The sequence below is a fragment of the Pan paniscus genome, chromosome 5 (assembly GCF_029289425.2).
Source record: "Pan paniscus chromosome 5, NHGRI_mPanPan1-v2.0_pri, whole genome shotgun sequence".
Classification (NCBI taxonomy): Eukaryota; Metazoa; Chordata; class Mammalia; order Primates; family Hominidae; genus Pan; species Pan paniscus.
In genome coordinates this window covers 56,647,400-56,665,252 of record NC_073254.2, presented here as the reverse complement: position 1 = coordinate 56,665,252, position 17,853 = coordinate 56,647,400, and the positions used below count along the sequence as shown (strand labels likewise).

At 51.3% G+C, this 17,853-nt stretch overlaps 1 protein-coding gene across 2 annotated transcripts; it reads right to left on the bottom strand.

The window, feature by feature from the left end:
- Positions 1-2,934: 2,934 nt before the first annotated feature.
- Positions 2,935-13,996, bottom strand: CIMIP3 (ciliary microtubule inner protein 3). 2 transcript variants are annotated; one of them, XM_008958793.4, is made up of 2 exons: positions 13,765-13,996; positions 2,935-6,353 (listed from the first exon to the last, which is right to left on the bottom strand). In XM_008958793.4, the coding sequence occupies exons 1-2, from the start codon at positions 13,771-13,773 to the stop codon at positions 6,024-6,026; spliced, it is 339 nt and encodes a 112-aa protein (XP_008957041.1). In that variant the 5' UTR covers positions 13,774-13,996; the 3' UTR covers positions 2,935-6,023. The 2 variants fall into 2 exon arrangements, with proteins under 2 accessions (XP_008957041.1, XP_034817986.1); XM_034962095.4 differs by having other exon boundaries at positions 13,657-13,844.
- Between the last annotated feature and the right edge of the window lie 3,857 nt (positions 13,997-17,853).

The window sequence follows — 17,853 nt, the reverse complement described above, 5'->3', positions numbered from 1 at the left end:
CCACAGAGAGACGTCCCATCACCTTTGCTATATTCTGTGGGTTAGAATCAAGTTACGGGCCTCACCCACACTCAAAGGGAGAGAATTTTACAAAGGCAGGAACAACAGGAGGTAGAAATCACTGGGGTCACCTTAGGGTCTATTATGACATTCACTCTTCTACAATAACACAGACATAGCATTCATTTCTTTCCGGAAGTATTATATAGGCAACTCTTTCTTGCCAGCCTGCTCTAAGGAACCCAGCAAGCTCACAGAGGGTGGAGACCATTGTGTTATTTGTGTCTCGCCTGCCCCCTGCTCCTGGCACCACACATTCCACATAGTCGTGCGCTAGTTGTTCTGTTTGCCCGGCCCCCACTCATTCTCCTCCTTTCTCCTCCAGCTCTGAGCCCAAAGACTGACCCTACAGACTGCATCACCCAGACTCTGCTGCCCTCTTGTTTCAGGCTGGTTTCATCTGCTGAGAAGCTGGAGGAAGACTGGAGGGTGGAGAGGGAGAAGAGCTGGGACGTTTGTTGTCCTCACTCCTCCCTGCCAGCTCAGGGTTGGGGCAGCGGTTATTTCCTTCCACCTTCAATCACCGCTCCTGCCATAGCTCTCTGGGCTCCTGTAATCATGGCTCCCTCCCTTTGCCCCGCCAGGCATGATAAGGGCTTCCCTCTCGCTACTGTCTGGGTACATCACCATTCCCTTAACTATGCCCAGCTCTCTGTTAATAGTCCCCACATCAACTCTCCTAAATTACCTTTTTGAGAGTAATATTCGACTGACGGGCTTGAGCCCAGTAAAATATTGAGTGCGTGCATGCATGCACATATGATTAAAGAAAGAATTCTTGGGGCCGGGCGCGGTGGCTCACGCCTGTAATCCCAGCACTTTGGGAGGCTGAGGAGGGTGGATCATCTGAGGTCGGGGGTTCAAGACGAGCCTGGTCAACATGGTGAAACCCCGTCTCTACTAAATATACAAAAATTAGCCGGGTGTGGTGGCGGGTGCCTGTAATCCCAGCTACTCCAGAGGCTGAGGCAGGAGAATTGTTTGAACCTGGGAGTCGGAGGCTGCAGTGAGCTGAGATCGCGCCATTGTGCTCCAGTCTGGGCAACAAGAGCGAAACTTCGTCAAAGAAAAGAAAATAAAAGAGAAAAGAAAAGAATTCTTAGGCCGGGCAGGGTGGCTCACACCTGTAATCCCAGCACTTTGGGAGGCGGAGGCGGGTGGATCATCTGAGGTCAGGAGTTCGAGACTAGCCTGGCCAACATGTTGAAACCCTGTCTCTACTAAAAATACAAAAATAAGCCGGGCATAGTGGTGCACGCCTGTGGTCCCAGCTACTCTGGAGGCTGAGGCAGAAGAATCACTTGAACCTGGGAAGCAGAGGTTGCAGTGAGACGAGATCGTGCCATTGCACTCCAGCCTGGGTGACAAGAGTGAAGCTCTAAATCAAAAAAAATTCTTGCCAGGTATGGTGGCTCATGCCTGTAATCCCAGCACTTTGGGAGGCCGAGGTGGGTGGATCACAAGGTCAGGAGATCGAGACCATCCTGGCTAACATGGTGAAACCCCGTCTCTACTAAAAATACAAAAAAAAAAAAAAAAAAAAAAAATTAGCGAGGCTTGGGGGCGTAGTCCCAGCTACTCAGGAGGCTGAGGCAGGAGGATGACGTGAACCCAGGAGGCGGAGCTTGCAGTGAGCCAAGATCGCACCACTGCACTCCAGCCTGGGCGACAGAGCAAGACTGTCTCAAAAAAGAAAGAAAGAAAGAATTCTTAAAAAGCTAAAATTGGATGAAACTATGCTTGTTGAATAGGTGCACAAGCCCTGTGGGGTGGGTATTATTATTGCCATGTGAGACAAAAGGGGCTTGGGGCAGAAAATTTAAATCACCTGCTCAGGTTCACGAGCATTTTAGTGGTGGTACCAAAGTTTTCCCACCTCATCATCATGCTTTTCTCCTAAGCCTTCACACCCTGCAGAAGGGCTGGATAGAGCCAGGGGGACCCCACGAGCCCCTCACTCCAGCGCCATCTCCCTCAGTCCTCCCCTTGTGGCCCTCTGCCCAACAATTCCATTGACAGAGAGCTTGCTCCCTTTGAGGGAGGAGGGCCCCCACCCCTTGTCTCCAGCCCAGGGTGGGAATGGAATCCCCTGAGACAGGGATGCCAAGGCAAGGAGGACTGAGATCAACACCAAGGCCCCAGGGAAGCAGTATGCACAAGGTATGCGTTAGGGCACAGAGGGCCAGAGTACAGGTCACACAGCATACACAGGGAGGATTCCCGCCTTCCCTGGCTGCTCTGCCTGCAGGAATCCCTCCTGGGACAGAAGCCAGATCAGAGGAAGAGGCTCCACCTGGCGGAATGGGGCCGAGGGGAGGGAGGATGGGGCAGCTGCAGAGAGGTAGGAAGACAAACCAGGAAGAGACAGGAGGGGCAGTGATCCAGGTCAGACTAATCCCCCCCTAAGGCTGCCTGCTTGCCCCTCCACTCCACAGAAACACAGAGGGATCCTGAGCACAGGTTCAGTTGCCTCCTGGGCCTATCTCAGTCAAAACAAGGTGGTACCTTGGCCAGTTTCTTTAAAGGGTTTCTAAGGGCGTCCATGGAGGCTGCATTACCAAGGTGAACCTCAAGAGGGAGCCCATTCTCCAGGGTAGGGGAGGAGGCGTTTGTTGTGGGAGTGAAGACGCCTCATGGGGACCCTGCCCCTCACCCTACACAGGCTATAGGATCTGGAAGGGAAGGGACGGTTCCTGTTAATATCTTTGCATCTTAAGGACACAGCCCACAGGGTCTGTTGGGTGACTGACTGATTGAATGAGCAAGACTTCTAGTTATACATAGACTGAAAACTTCCACTTATCTCTGCTTCTTTTCAAAATCCCACTAAAATATGAATAAATGCATGTTTTAAAGACAAAAGGAGGCCGGGCGCAGTGGCTAACGCCTGTAATCCCAGCGCTTTGTGAGGCCGAGGCGGGCGGATCACCTGAGGTCGGGAGTTCAAGACCAGCCTGTCCAACATGGAGAAACCCCGTCTCTACTAAAAATACAAAAATTAGCCGGGCATGGTGGTACATTCCCGTAATCCCAGCTACCCGGGAGGCTGAGGCAGGAGAATCGCTTGAACCTGGGAGGAGGAGGTTATGGTGAGCCAAGATTGCACCACTGCACTCCAGCCTGGGCAACAAGAGCAAAACTCCGTCTCAAAAAAGGAAAAAGGGGCTGGGCACAGTGGCTCACGCCTGTAATCCCAGCACTTTGGGAGGCCGAGGCAGGTGGATCACCTGAGGTCAGGAGTTCAAGACCAGCCTGACCAACATGGAGAAACCCCGTCTCTACTAAAAATACAAAATTAGCAGGGCATGGTGGCACATGCCTGTAATCCCAGCTCCTCGGGAGTTTGAGGCAGGAGAATCGCTTGAACCCGGGAGGCAGAAGTTGTGGTGAGCTGAGATCCCGCCATTGCACTCCAGACTGGGCAACAAGAGTGAAACTCTATCTCAAAAAAAGAAAAAAGAAAAGAAAGAAAGAAAGAAAGAAAAGAAAAGAGGAAAAAAGACAGCAGATACAGGGGTTCTAATAAAATTTTGGAAAACAAGACAGATGGACAAGTGGTAACTGTCTTTCTTATGAGAGTGGAGAAAGTCGAAACCTAAATGCTTTCAAAGAGGAGGAGCCTGCGGAGCTTGGGACAAACCTATTCCTGCTGCAGGAATAGGGAGGCAGAGATACCAGGTGCCCCTGAAGGCTGGGATGCAGCACAGGTGGAGCAGAAAATAGGACTGGCCAAAGTTTGCATAAGGAACACTTAGCTTCTCCGATGCCCTCCGCAAGGCAGCAGAACAGGCATCTCCCGGCATCAGTCCCCTCCTGACCCTGATTGAAGGTTCTTCTGGAGATCTGGGCCAGAGAGCCGCTAGTCTCTAGGCACAGCCTCAGGAAGAGACATGTGCCATTCTATAAATGGAGCGTTAAAAGAAAGTCTACATATGGACAGTGAGAAAACCACCATGCGCCTTCCACCACCCCAGCTCATTCCCGTGGCTGGCTCCTTGAACACTGATGACCAAGCAGAAGGAGAGACCTGGTGCAGATGCCAGATGGTCTGAGGCCAGCCAAGGCTCATCAGGCATTTGAGGAAAACCCCTAACTCAAAAGAGAGCCTACAGCAAGCCAAGAGGAAAATGCGGATTCTATGCTGTTAGGGTCGCCTCGAGGGGTCTCCACTTCCCTCCACACTGCTTACCATCTTCTCAAAGAAAGACCCACAGGACAGCCTGGCCTTGTTGTGGGCTGCTTGTCGGGGTCTCTGGACACCTGTCTCTCCTTCCCACACCAACCCCAACCTCTCCTGCACAGGAATTATGCCCCACAGAATACACCACCATACCTACAGAGGGACGAGACTCCTAGGAATGAAACCAGCTGAATTCACCCTGTGGTGTGCTGGTAAATGTTTAATGATGAGCTCTCTGGAAAAAAGAAACTCCAATTTGTAGGCATTTGCTCACTTCTGTGGTGTAAATGCTCCCACCACAGCTGATTTCAAACTGCCAACAGGAAGTCACTGATTGTGGGCTGGGTGCGGTGGCTCACACCTGTAATCCCAGCACTTTGGGAGGCCGAGGTGGGCAGATCACAAGGTCAGGAGATCAAGACCATCCTGGCTAACATGGTGAAACCCCATCTCTACTAAATATACAAAAAAAAAAAAAAAAAAAAAATAGCCGGGTGTGGTGGCAAGCACCTGTAGTCCCAGCTACTCAGGAGGCTGAGGCAGGAGAATGGCGTGAACCCGGGAAGCGGAGCTTGCACTGAGCTGAGATCACGCCACTGCACTCCAGCCCGGGCGACAGAGCGAGACTCCGTCTCAAAAAAAAAAAAGGAAATCACTGATTGTGGAGTAGGGAAGACATGGGCACAACCAGCTCTTACAAGTCAGTACGAGCTGGCTCCAGCACACCACTGGGGTACCCTCTGAATGGCAGTGACTGGGAACTCACTCAGGCCCCTGCTGTGAATCCAGTGCCCTCTGCCTCCATGCCCCTCTTCCATGCCCCATGACCCATGAGCTCAACTAGCCTCAGAGCCAGCTCTTCTAGACCAGAGGAGACGGCAAGGATGAGAAATCCTTCCCCCACCAACAAACTACAAGTCAGAAGCAGCAGCTTTATGTAAAACTGGGTCTGGGAGGGGACCTAGAGTCTGTGTTCATTCCCTGCATTCTTCCTCATTCTGCAGCAGCAGCTCCAACCAGGGTAAGATGACCTTGTAAGAGAGCAGGAGTCATGGCCAGTTGATGGATCTCTTCCTTTTTTTTAATTAATTTTTTTTTTTGACGGAGTCTTACTCTGTCACCCAGGCTGGAGTGCAATGGCATGATTTCGGCTCACTGCAACCTCTGCCTCCCGGCTTCAAGGGACTCTCATTCCTTAGCCTCCCGAGTAGCTGGGATTATAGGCACCTGCCATCATGCCTGGCTAATTTTTGTAGAGACGGGGTTTCACCATGTTGGCCAGGCTGGTCTTGAACTCCTGACCTCAGGTGATCTGCCCACCTTGGCCTCCTGAAGTGCTGGGATTACAGGTGTGAGCCACCACACCCACCCTCTCTTCCTTGGAGGGGTCTGAGCCTGGACCATCGGGAGGCTGGAGCTAGGATGGGCTTTGCTTGGGACTCAGGCTCTGGAGAAGGGTTGAGGTTACTTTTGGGGTTAGGGAACTGAGAATCAAGTCCTTCCAAGTCTTCAGAAACCTCTGGACATAACCTTACTGTATAACATCCCCATGGCCTGTTTACCTACCCACAGCCACCCATTCAGATGCCAGGGAAAGGAAGGACAAACTTTAACTGCTGCTGAGAAGAGAGACCTCCCTTTATCATTGTCAATAGGTGGGCATGGCACAGCTGTCTTAGCCCGAATATAGGTCACTCCTCCTGCAGTGAGCAGCCCTTCCCCTTGGGGACCTGAGGTCACAGGGGTGAGGGTGAAGGGTCGGGGGCTTCCGTTTGGCTCAGGCCTAGGAGCGCCACGAGACCAAGTTGGCAGGAGGCACATCAAAGCACTTGCGGGTGTGGTCAGTGTCCCGGCGGTACAGGTAGCCACAGGTAGGCTTCTGCAAAGTGTAGAAGGGGTTCAGGGAGTTGGAGTACTGGGAGGTGTAGAAATTGAACCTGAGCTTGTCCGGATTCTGCCCCTTAGAGTCCACCAAGACCGGCACATAGGCTGCTGCCAGAGACTGCTCGAGGTCCTGCTTCCACGCCCGGGGCCGGGACGAGTGTGGAGCCTTCACCCCCTTGCATGACGGTGTCTTTGGCCCATGACTGGGTACAGAGGGTTTCTGTGAGTCCTGGGAGCGGGGAAAGAAGGGGAGAGCTGAGGCATTGGATACTGGGACTTCAACTGCTATGCCAGGGGCAGAAGGGAGGAGAAAGAGCCACTGCTCAGAAGCCCCCAGAGCCACTCTGGAGCACTGCTGTGCTGACCATGGAGCCAGGGACCTCCAGAGCAGGGGAGAGCCATCAGGGTCCCCGGACCTGGCCCCCTGCTGCTGCAGAACTCTGCCTACCTACCAGAGGCAACTGCCAGCTCCCAGAGGCTAGGAACCTGGGGATTATCTTCAGTCCCTCCCCAACCCCCTTCCCTGCATCCAATCGTCTGTCCGTGTCCTTCGCATGGCTCCTGTGTGGCCCTCCCCTCCCTCTTCTCTGCCACTGCTCCGTCAGGCCTTCGACCTCTCTATCCTGTGGGGCCCCTCCAGCTTGCCCTCCACCAGGGCTTCCTGTCTTCCACCCTCCTGCTTGGTCATGCTGTGCTTCACACTCACAGAGCGAGACTCCATCTCAAAAAAAAAAAAAAAAGAGTTTCGCTCTTGTTGCCCAGGCTGGAGTACGATGGCACGATCTCGGCTCACTGCAACCTCCGCCTCCTGGGTTCAAGCGATTCTTCTGCCTCAGCCTCCTGAGTAAGCTGGGATTACAGGCACCCGCCACCACGCCCGGCTAATTTTTGTATTTTTAGTACAGATGGGGTTTCACCATGTTGGCCAGGCTGGTCTCAAACTCCTGACCTCAGGTGATTCACCCGCCTCGGCCTCCCAAAGTGCTGGGATAACAGGCGTGAGCCACTGTGTCCAGCCTACTGTGTCTCAAAAAAAAAAAAAAAAAAAAAAAAGAATGTGGCTTCCACTCTCCAGTCCCTCCATCCCTCCACCTACCCAGCATTTCAGCCACACAGTCTACCTCTTGTTCCCTGCTCACATCCGGTACTTCCAGAGCCTGTACCTTGGCTCAGGTGTTCCCCAGGCTTGCGTGCTCTCCCTCCTGTGCACTAGGGAAATTCTGTCTTTCCCATTAGAGTTTCAGCTCCTTGAGGGCAACTATCTCATACTCTTACCCTTGACATAACAGCCTCCAAAATCCTATTTACTGTTTTACTCCAGACGAATGCATTTAGAGAAAGGTTGATAAATGTTGGATCAATTGAACTGAATTCTAGTAAGGGGTACCCGCTTACTTTCCAGCCAGCCAGTCCATTCTATTTTATAACATATCTCATTGTTACCAAATGTGTCTCCTACTCACCCATACCTACCTCGTCCTAACCACCACTCTTGGTTGATTACTTATTGGGGTCTACTCAATCTCTAGGAGGCCCCCATTGACACATTTAGCACCTCACATTGACATTTATTTATTCCTCTGTCACTACCCTTCCTGTGACCAAGCTATCCTGTTCACCTTCAAATCCCCACACCATGTTTCAGGTACCAGCTGTACATTTTACTAGGGACTGTCCTCACCGTGACAGCACCACCAAAGGATGAAGCATCTGTAGGCAATCATCCATCCTGCGTGTGTGTCAGGCTGGATCTATTCTGCTCCCCCAGGCTTCAGCGGTCAGGGGAATCCATTTCCTCTCCCCCAGCCTCACAGCCCTCCAGCCTCTAGGCACTGTGAGAGAACCCCTAGGTACAGGGTTAGTGGAAGTTGAGCTCCCGCCCTCTTACAAAAGAAGTCTCCTTTGCTCAAATCATGATGTATTTCCTCTGTGTTTTGTTTTGTTTTTTGTTTTTTGAGATGGAGTTTCGCTCTTGTTACCCAGGCTGAAGTGCAAGGATGCAATCTCAGCTCACTGCAATCCCCACCTCCTGGGTTCAAGCAATTCTCCTGCCTCACCCTCCCGAGTAGGTGGGATTACAGGCATGCGCCACCACACCAGGCTAATTTTGTATTTTCAGTAGAGATGGGTTTTCTCCACATTTGTCAGGATGGTCTCAAACTCCCGACCTCAGGTGATCCGCCCGCCTCAGCCTCCCAAAGTGCTGGGATTACAGGCATGAGCCACTTCACCCGGCCTCCTCTGGGTTTAATTTACAAACTATCTGCCCAGCCCAAACTTGTCCAGGGCTTTCCTCCAAAGCAGGCTTTGTTCCTATTGGTTCCTACCCAGGTATAAATGTGCCCTCAGTTTTGCAAATTTGCAGTTTTCGAAATTCTTCCTATTCTTCCAAGTTCAGCAGCAGACTTGAAACCTTCTCCAGGAACCACTGAAGACTCCTGCAGCCCCTGTCCCATCTTGTCCTCTTCTGTGCCTTCTGGACCCCGCTCAGGATGTGCTCCTTCGCTGGAGGGACTAAGGTGAGTCAGGCACACACATTTTGAAGAAGTTGTCATTCAGAGTCCTACAAGTGCACTGGGACCACTTGCTGCAGTCTTGTCTCATCTTAGTCCCAATATAGTCCTTTGCTAAAGTCCCAACAGGCTGTAAACAGCTCCAGCAGTCAGGACTGCGTTCTATGCATCTCTTTTTCCCTAGAGCCTACCCCAGTGCTGGTGCACAGCCACAAGAAATGAGCAAGCGTTCTACAGCCTTCCCAGACTCTTCCAGGCTCAGCCCCAGGGCACAGGGGCTTATAGGCAGAGGGGCAAGCACTGGAAATTAACTGTGATAGTGGTCATCAAAGATTGTTTTCTAGCCAGGTGCAGTGGATCACACCTGTAATCCCAACACTTTGAGAGGCTGAAGTGGGAGGATCACTTGAGGCCCGGAGTTCAAGACCAGCCTGGGCAACATGGGGAGACCTTGTCTCTATAAAAAAAAAAATTAAAAATTAGCCAGGCATGGTGGCGTGCACCTATGGTCCTAGTCACTCAGGAGGTTGAGGCAGGAGGATGGCTTGAACCCAGGAGGTCGAGGCTGCAGTGAGCTGTGATCACACCACTGCACTCCAGCCTGGGTGACAGAGCGTGACCCCATCTCAAAAAAAACAAAGGATTCTTTTCCACTTCAGTTTGTAGCACCACACCAAACCCTGTCAGTGGATTACCTCTTCCAATCCTCACATTAACCCTTTGAGGAAGGTGTTACTATTATTAGCCCCACTTGTAATTGAAAAAAACTGAAGAGGTCAGTCCCATGTCCAGGGTCACATGACTGGTGAGGAGCAAGGCTGGGATTTGAACCCAGGTCTTTCCACACCCTGTGCTCCATGACGTGTCTTGTGCCCACTGCGGTATGTGAGCAGGGCCTGCCAGGGGCCTGTGCATCTTCTATTTCTTTCTGTCCTCATTCCGTCAACCCACTGAGCTCCTGCCAGGTGTGCTGGGTGGCAGGTGATTAGCCAAGGCTGCCCTGCACAGCTTCCAGCTCACTGGAGGGCGGGGCAGCCAGATTTCCCAGTCTGGCAAGAACACTGTGGGGTTTTGACTGCTGGATTTGGGCTCTGGGTTCTTGGAACCTGCATGGACAGAACAACTCACTGGGAAGTGTGAGGTCTACGCCATGAATCACCATCTCTTAGCAGAGCTGAGGATAGGACATGAGTTGCTTCATTCGTTCATTCGCAACCATTCCTGGGCACCTCTTGGATGCCAGGCTCTTGGTGTGAAGGTGACAAAGACACCACGCCTGAGCACAAGAGGGTCCCTGTGGAGTACAGTGGCTCAGCCTTGGTACCTCTGACTCTTTGGGCTGGACAATCTTTGTTAGAGGGGTTGTCTTGTGTCTTGCAGAATTACAGTGGTGGCTTCTACCCACCAGATGCCAGTAGCACCTTCTCCCAGTCGTGACAACAAAAATGTCTCCAGTCATCGCCCAATGTCCCCTGAGGGCAGTGACAATCAGTGCTATAGGACCCATGGCAATCTCTTTATCCTTGGTAGAGGCTGACATCCTGGCCTGGAGAATGCTTCCTTTCCTGGGCTGCAAGAAGTGGCTTAGGTTTCTTTGTGTTAAGGATGAGTCTAAGCATGTGGGTTTTGTCCTCCTGACACCATAGAAGGGCCATGAAGATGAGGGAGCTGCAGATACCCCACCCCCCATCCCTGCTCCCCACTAACCCTTCAGCCCCAAGGCTGCATCAGCCTCTTGGCCATCTTGGGCTCATGGGGTTGGGGCCAGTGGTGACAGAGGCAGGTGCTTTTAGAATGGCTGGGGAACTGAAGAGAGCAGCCCACAGATGGAAGGGTGGCACTCTTTACTCGCAGGATTGAGGATCTGCCAAATGTCAGGCATTAGCCACTCAGCTCTGCAAAAGCTCCTAAGAGCCATTTGAGACGTTGCCTCCATTTTTCAGATAAGGAAACGGAGGCTCGGAGGCATCGAAGCATTTTTCTGAGTTCACAGTTTGTAGAATAGCATGTAAGTAACTTGCAGAAGTCCCACAACTGGTTAGTGTGGGAACCAGGATTCAAACTCTCTCCTCCCTTTCTGCCCTAGCCCAGGCCCTGGCTTGGGCCCACCTGCCCTGGGTCCACACCTCGGCTGTGTTTAGGATGCTGCTGCTGCAACATACAGGACTCTGGGGGCAGCAGGGGTAGGGGACAGCCAGGGTCCCCGGAACATCCAGGGATGAAGCCCTCACAAAAACTGGGACACAGACAGTCCAGGGGAAGAGGTGGAAGAGGAGGAAGAGGGAGTCAGGCAGCACTAGCCCTCCCCTGCCCTTTCTAGGGGCCAAGCCAGCCTCCAAGTGACTAACCTCAGAGGGCTGAGGACACCCCTTTACCTCCCCCAGGGCCTAGCAGAGCCAGCTCTGGCTGAAGGTGGGGCCTGACTGCATACTTTCCAGGTTAACATCTGGTTTCTTTTAACTGGCTCTTCTTTGCTCACATGCTTCTCGTCAAGTGTGCTGGGTGTGCGCACACTGTGTATGTGACTTTAGATCATTGGTTCTCAGCCAGGGCTGATTCTTCCTCCAGAGGACATTTGGCATGTTTGGAGACATTTTGGGTTGTCACACAGTGTGGGGTAGGTGCTAGTGCCTTCCAGTGGGTAGGAGCCAGGGATGCCGCTATGTATCCTACAATGGACAGCTCCCGCAACAAAGAATCATCAGCGTCCAATGTCAAAAGTACCAAGGTTGAGAAACCCTGGTTTAGAGGGTTGAGGAAGAAGCCCCATCTCCCCTACTGCTTCCCTCATTTCCATTCTACAGGGAGTGATGAAGTTACAGGACAAGTAGAGATTCTCACCAGCCCCTCCCTTGGGAATCCCATGATCCTATTTTCATTTGGGTTCTAAGCTAAAGCCAAAAGAAGGAATCTAGGTAGAATTATCCCTCACTGGGCCAGCGTGGTGGCTCATGCCTATAATCCTAGCACTTTGGGAGGCCAAGGCAGGAGGATTGCTTGAGGCCAAGAGTTCAAGATCAACCTGGCCAACATAGTGAGACCCCATCTCTATTAAAAAAAAAAAAAGAAAAAAGAGCCGGCACCATGGCTCACGCCTGTAATCCCAGCACATTGGGAGGCTGAGGTGGGCAGATCATTTGAGCCCAGGAGTTTGAGACCAGCCTTGGCAACGTGGCAAAACCCCATCTCTACTAAAAATACAAAACATTAGCTGGGTGTGATGGTGCACGCCTGTAATCCCAGCTACTAGGGAGGCTGAGGCAGGAGAATCACTTGAATCAGAGAGGAGGAGGTTACAGGGAGGAGGAGGTTACGGGGAGCTGAGATCAGCCAATGCACTCCAGCCTAAGTGACAGAGTGAGACCTTGTCTCAGAAAAAAGAAATATCCTTCATAACCCCCATCCCCACAGGCGGACCCCACAAAGGCCTTTCAGATGCACAGTACACATGTATTAATATGTACATATATACTAATATGTGTTTGTCCCTTATGCCGGGGTTTAGAGTGAGGAAGTGCATGACTCAAGAGTGGGGCTTTCTGAGTAGGGCAAGAAGATCTCATCTGTGATATTACTACAGGTTTTCTAGGAAGGCACCCTGTCCTCTCAAATACCCCAGGGCCATAGGCACATGGCCTTGCCCAGTGAGAAATTCCACCTGTAGCCTCCTCACTCTGGGGGAAGGCCTTGTGCCTTATTGAAATGCAAATAGCACTTGGGTGTGAAGGCTGGTGAGGGCCCCCAGAGGCACGTGGTGCTGTTGAATGTGCCTTGGCTTTGGTGTTTGAAGGTCTGAGCTCTGGGCCTGACCCTGTTCTTACAGGTCAGGCGACCTTGGGCAAGTGGCTGAGCCTCTTTGAGCTTCAGGGGCCTCATCTGCAAAATGGGGATAATAAGGCTATCTAATTCACCAGCTTGTGGTGGGGTGCCATGAGTGCTGGGAACGGTAAAGGCACAGTGCAAATAGTCATTACTCTCAGCCTCTCGGGCAGTTACACCGTGGTTTCACACACATACCTGTCTGAACCTATAGGAGAGCACGTTTCCCTTTGGGGGAGCACAGGGGCTTTGAAGGGAGTGGTTAGGGAAGCCGGGGGTAGGCCTCAGCTTCCTCATGTGACTGGGTAGCATGAGAGCCTGGAGCCAGCTACCCCAGTTCAAATTCCAGTTCCCTGCAGGGCCCGGTGGCTCACACCTGTAATTCAGCGGGAGGTTGAAGTGGGAGGATTGCTTGAGCTCAAAAGTTCAAGACCAGCCTGGGCAACATTGAGAGACCTCATCTCTATTTTATAAAAAAGTGAAAAAAAAAAAAGAAAAAAAAATGGCTGAGCACAGTGGCTCATGCCTGTAATCCCAGCACTTTGGGAGGCCGAGGCAGGAGAATCACTTGAGGTCAGGAGTTCGGGACCAGCCTGGTCAACATGGTGAAACCCCGTCTCTACTAAAAATACAAAAATATTAGCCGGGCGTGGTGGCAGGTGCCTGTAATCCCAGCCACCTGGGAGGCTGAGGTGGGGGAATCATTTGAACACAGGAGGCGGAGGTTGCACTTAGCTGAGATTGTGCCACTGCACTCCAGCCTGGGCAACAAAGCGAGTCTCAAAAAAATAAATAAATAAAATTCCAGCCCTCTCACTCACTAGCTGCCTGATCCTTAGGCAAATTATAATCTCCGTACTCAATTTTCCCAAGTATAATGTGGGAATAACAAGAGCTCTACCTCATAGGGTTCATGTGAGGACTTAATGAGCTAGTCCATGTAAGGTGCCTAGACCTCTTAAGCACTCAAACTTTAGCTACAATTATTATTTATCTCAAGTTTGCCTTGGAGATGGTGTAACACGAACCAAACAGTCCAGGACACACTTTACAGCAGTGAAGGGGCAGGGGAAGCAAGATGGAGGGTGTCCTGTTCCCTCTCTCCATCTCCCCAGAGAGATCGCAGAGGTCCGACAGCTGGGGAGTACAAGGCAGGCAGCAGCACCAGCACCCAACTAAGCCTTTTGTAAGAGCACCCACCTCCCAGCCGCACAGGTGAGGCTGGCTGGGGCTTTCATGCTCTTTCCTGCCCATCAGGCTTCTTGTGACCCCGAGCTGACCTTCCCCAGCCCTGTGATTTCATCACACCTTGCACATCCTGGACCAGGGCCTTTCTTGATGGTGAGGTGGAACTTCTGGTGGTCAGGGAGGACTCTTGGCAGGATACTGAGAGTGCCAAGGTGGGGAGAACTTGTATGGGGCAGGGGGCATTGTGACACCTCTTTACAACACAATTCCTTCTGTCTTCCCAAGGAGACATGAGGCCAGGGCTGGGGACTGATGTTTCAGGGCCTGGAAGGGTCTTTTAACCTTGACACTGGCCCACTATGCTATTCCCTCTTCCCACAAACCCATAGAACCCTAAAACTGTGGGCAGGAGGTGAATGGAGAGAGATCATCCTAATTATCAAGGTGCCTCCAGAAGTCCTAATATTCCCCCATGTCCCAATATCACTGTCAGGAAGGAAATGTACCTTGGCCACTCTTCATTCTATCTATCTATCATCTATCTATCTAATCTATCTATTTATTTAACTATCTATCTATCTATCATCTACCACCTATCAATCATCTATTTATCATCTATCTATCATCTGTCTGCCTTCCAAATTACAGAGATGAGTGGATGAATGGATGGGTGGACATGAGTGGGAGGGTGGATGGACAGGTGGATGGACTGGGTTGGCAGATAGATGGTGGATGGGCCAACCCTTGTGATTTGAGCCCTGCTCATCTCCTTAGCCTCATCTCTTGCTATCTTTCCCTTGTTCTCTATGCAGTAGCTAGTTTCTTAGACATGCCCCACTCTCTCCCCTCTGAGCCTCTACATATGCCATTCCTTCTCATGGATTGCTTTGAACAGGGGGTTGGGAGATAAAGGGATGGATGAACAGGTGGATAGACAGATGGCTGAATAGGAGTGACCATGTGTGAGTGGATGGATGGATGGTCAGTAAATGGACAGATGGTGATGGCTGTGGTATAGAGGATTGCAGGTCTGGGAGTTAGAACGCCTGAGCTTGAATTCTGGCTGTACTATTTTACTAGTGTGTAACTTTGGGAAAATTAATTGACATCTCTATGCTTCTGTTTTCTCATCTGTAAAATGGGTAAAGTCCCTACCTAATAGAGTTGGGCAAAGCACTTAGGACAGTGCCTGGTACAGAGTAAGCATTGAGTAAACATCAGCTATGACTATGTGTGGGTGGGTAATTAGATTGATGGGTGGGTGGTTGAATGGGCTGTCCTGTCCCCATCTTCAAAAATCAGCTCCCCTACCTCCCTAGGGTCCTGTCTCCCCAATACCACACTTGGTAGGCAGCTCCCAGGAGTAATGTCAGAAATCCCACATGTAGGAATGACATGGGCTTCTCCCTTGGTTGAGGGGAAGGAGAGAGTTCCAGGGGGAGGTAGATAGAGCTATTGGGTGCCTTCCTGCCACACCAGCTTGGGCTGGGCCCGGAATTATTTGTTTTCTTCCTGGCCCTGAGTCAACGCTGACAAGATGGACTTTGGGGCCGAAGGCAGACTGGAAATTGGGGTGTTGATGACTTGTGTGCTGTCCCTAGATCTCACACCCTGATGGTAATGACCCCTAATTTCTAAGGAGGCTGGGAGGGACCAGGAGAGAAAGAGAAGGAGCAGCGGAGCATTAATCGGGCTTCCCCTGCCACAGCCTCTGACCGGCAATCTCCAAGCGCTCTGGGGAGGGTGGAGTCTTGTTTGAAAGGGAGGCTGGGGACATGGCATTCTGGACAGAGTGGCCAGCATCTCTGCATCTGGGGGAAAATGGCCTGAAGGAGCTTTCGGGAGGGAGCCCAGGTGTCTGGGTGTGGGTTTGGGGGAGCCACGGCTTAGCACACATTGTACTTCGTCTCAGCCAAAGCGGGGTGAGGTGCTGGGCTGATAACCAGGAGAACTGGGTGACCTGAGACAAGTCCTGTCCCCTCTCCAGGCTCAGTGTCTTATGTGTATCATGAGGACATTGTGTCCCTCCACCTTGGATACTTGATGTCCAAGGTGGGGAGAACTTGTGTGGGGCAGGAGGCATTGACATCTGGTGGTAGGCCCCTGCCAGCAGTGTACCCAGCCCAGGCCATGTCAGCCTCACTATGGGGAGCTCAAGAGGAGGCAGTGGCTGGGGAGATCGCCTTTAGGAAGTCCTGGCCAGATGAGCCATATCTGCCTTATTTCATTGGTAAATTTCATAATGGTTAAGATCATGACATCCAGACCCACTCTGCCTGGGTTTCAAATCCCAGTTCTGCCATTTCTCAGCTGTGTGACTTGCACAAATTACCTAACCTCTCTGTGCCTCAATTCCTAATCTGCAAAATGAGGATGATAATAGAATTTATCTTGAAGGCTTATGGGGACTTTGTGAGCTTAGAGCAGTGCCTACTACGTGGTAGATGCTGTGATTTATGTTATAATTTCTAAACCCTGATAACTCCTGATTTAATCCTGCCTCCTGGAGCACCTCCTTCTCTGACTTTCCTGCCAACTCCAGGGATGACCTCATTTTATGCATCATCAAAGTCCCTGGAAGGTAAGGGCTGCGGTCAATACCCCACAGTGCTCAGTGGGTGTTTGGGAAGAAAGAGAAGAGTCATGGAGACTCAGGGCTGACTTGGAGCACAGAAGGATCCTCTAACCACCCCCACACCTTGCACACACACAGCCTCCTTTCCTGCCTTCTCTGCTCTTAAGGTGCAGGTTAATGGTTTTTAAGTGTCCTGCTATTGCCTTGCCCTAAGTAGGCCTGGTTATCTGGACATTCTCTCCACCCCTTCTTACCTGCTGTGTAATTTGGACAAATTACTTAACCTCTCTGATCTTTACTTGTTTTTCCTTTGTTGGACCTCAAGTACACAGGGCTGAGTTATTCACATTCCTTGCTTAGCGATGCATTATCATCACTGTTCCTCCTCTCTTCTTGTGTTAATTTTTCTCCTTATCTCCATTTTCCGACCACACTTCCCACCCACCCCAGCCAAAGGCAACCATCTGAATCTGCTTAATGAGTATCTACTTGTTCATATGTGTTATTGCAAAATATATATTGTTGTTTTTATGCAGGTGGTTTTCATTTGCATAAGTGGTATTGTGTGTTTTGGGTCTCATTCTGTTATTTACTTGTGGGACTCCCTGCTGTTGATGAGACCCTCTGTGTTGCCACATAAGCATCTGCTTCCTCGCTTCCAGCTGCTGCGTCGTCCTCCTCGGAGTGCACCCACCCCATTTTACCTCTCTACTCCCCTGGATGTGGATCCCCAACTGCCTCCGGCTCCCCATCCCCAAACAACACTTCAATGACGTCACATGCACGTCCCTTTCCAGACCTGGGTGAAAGATTCTTTGGGGCACATTCCTAAGAGCGGAATTGATTGGTCATGGAGTCTGAGTAAGCATCATTTGAAGTCTTCTTTTCTCCATCCATAAAATGAACATACGGGCCTCTCCCTCACAGGGCTCATATGGCTGTAGTGGGCTCTGTGACTGACGCAGAGGAAAAGCCCAGCCAATGACACAATGACAGGTGTAGCTGCTGGTCCCTCCAGGTACCAGAGAGAGAGGGAGACAAGCTGCTTCTCGGGCAAGCTGACCTCCACATCTTTTTTTTTTTTTTTTTTTTTTTGAGATGAGGTCTTTCTCTGTCGCCCAGGCTGGAGTGCAGTGGCACAATCTTGGCTCACCGCAACCTCCATCTCCCGGATTCAAGCGATTCTCCTGCCTCAACATCCTGAGTAGCTGGGATTACCGGCGTGCACCACCACGCCCAGCTAATATTTGTATTTTTAGTAGAGACGTGGTTTCACTGTGTTGGCCAGGATGGTCTCAAACTCCTGACCTTGTGATCCGCCTGCCTTGGCCTACCAAAGTTCTGCGATTACAAGCATGAGCCACCGCACCTGGCCTGAGCCACTGCGCCCGGCCAATGTCCCACATCTTGAATTGGAACTTTGAGCTCTGAATTTACCCAGGCCTTAAATCCCAGTTCAAACTTTGGTCTCCAGAACATGTGAGACAGGTGTGGGGCTGTGTGATTCCCTGAGGCTCTACATAGCTGAATGGTAGGACCTCCCACAGCCTGAGCACAGAGCCTGACACAGAGGAGATGCTGTGCCCAAGACAGGCTCGCCACCCTCCCTTGAAACATTTCTCCCATTTCTGACC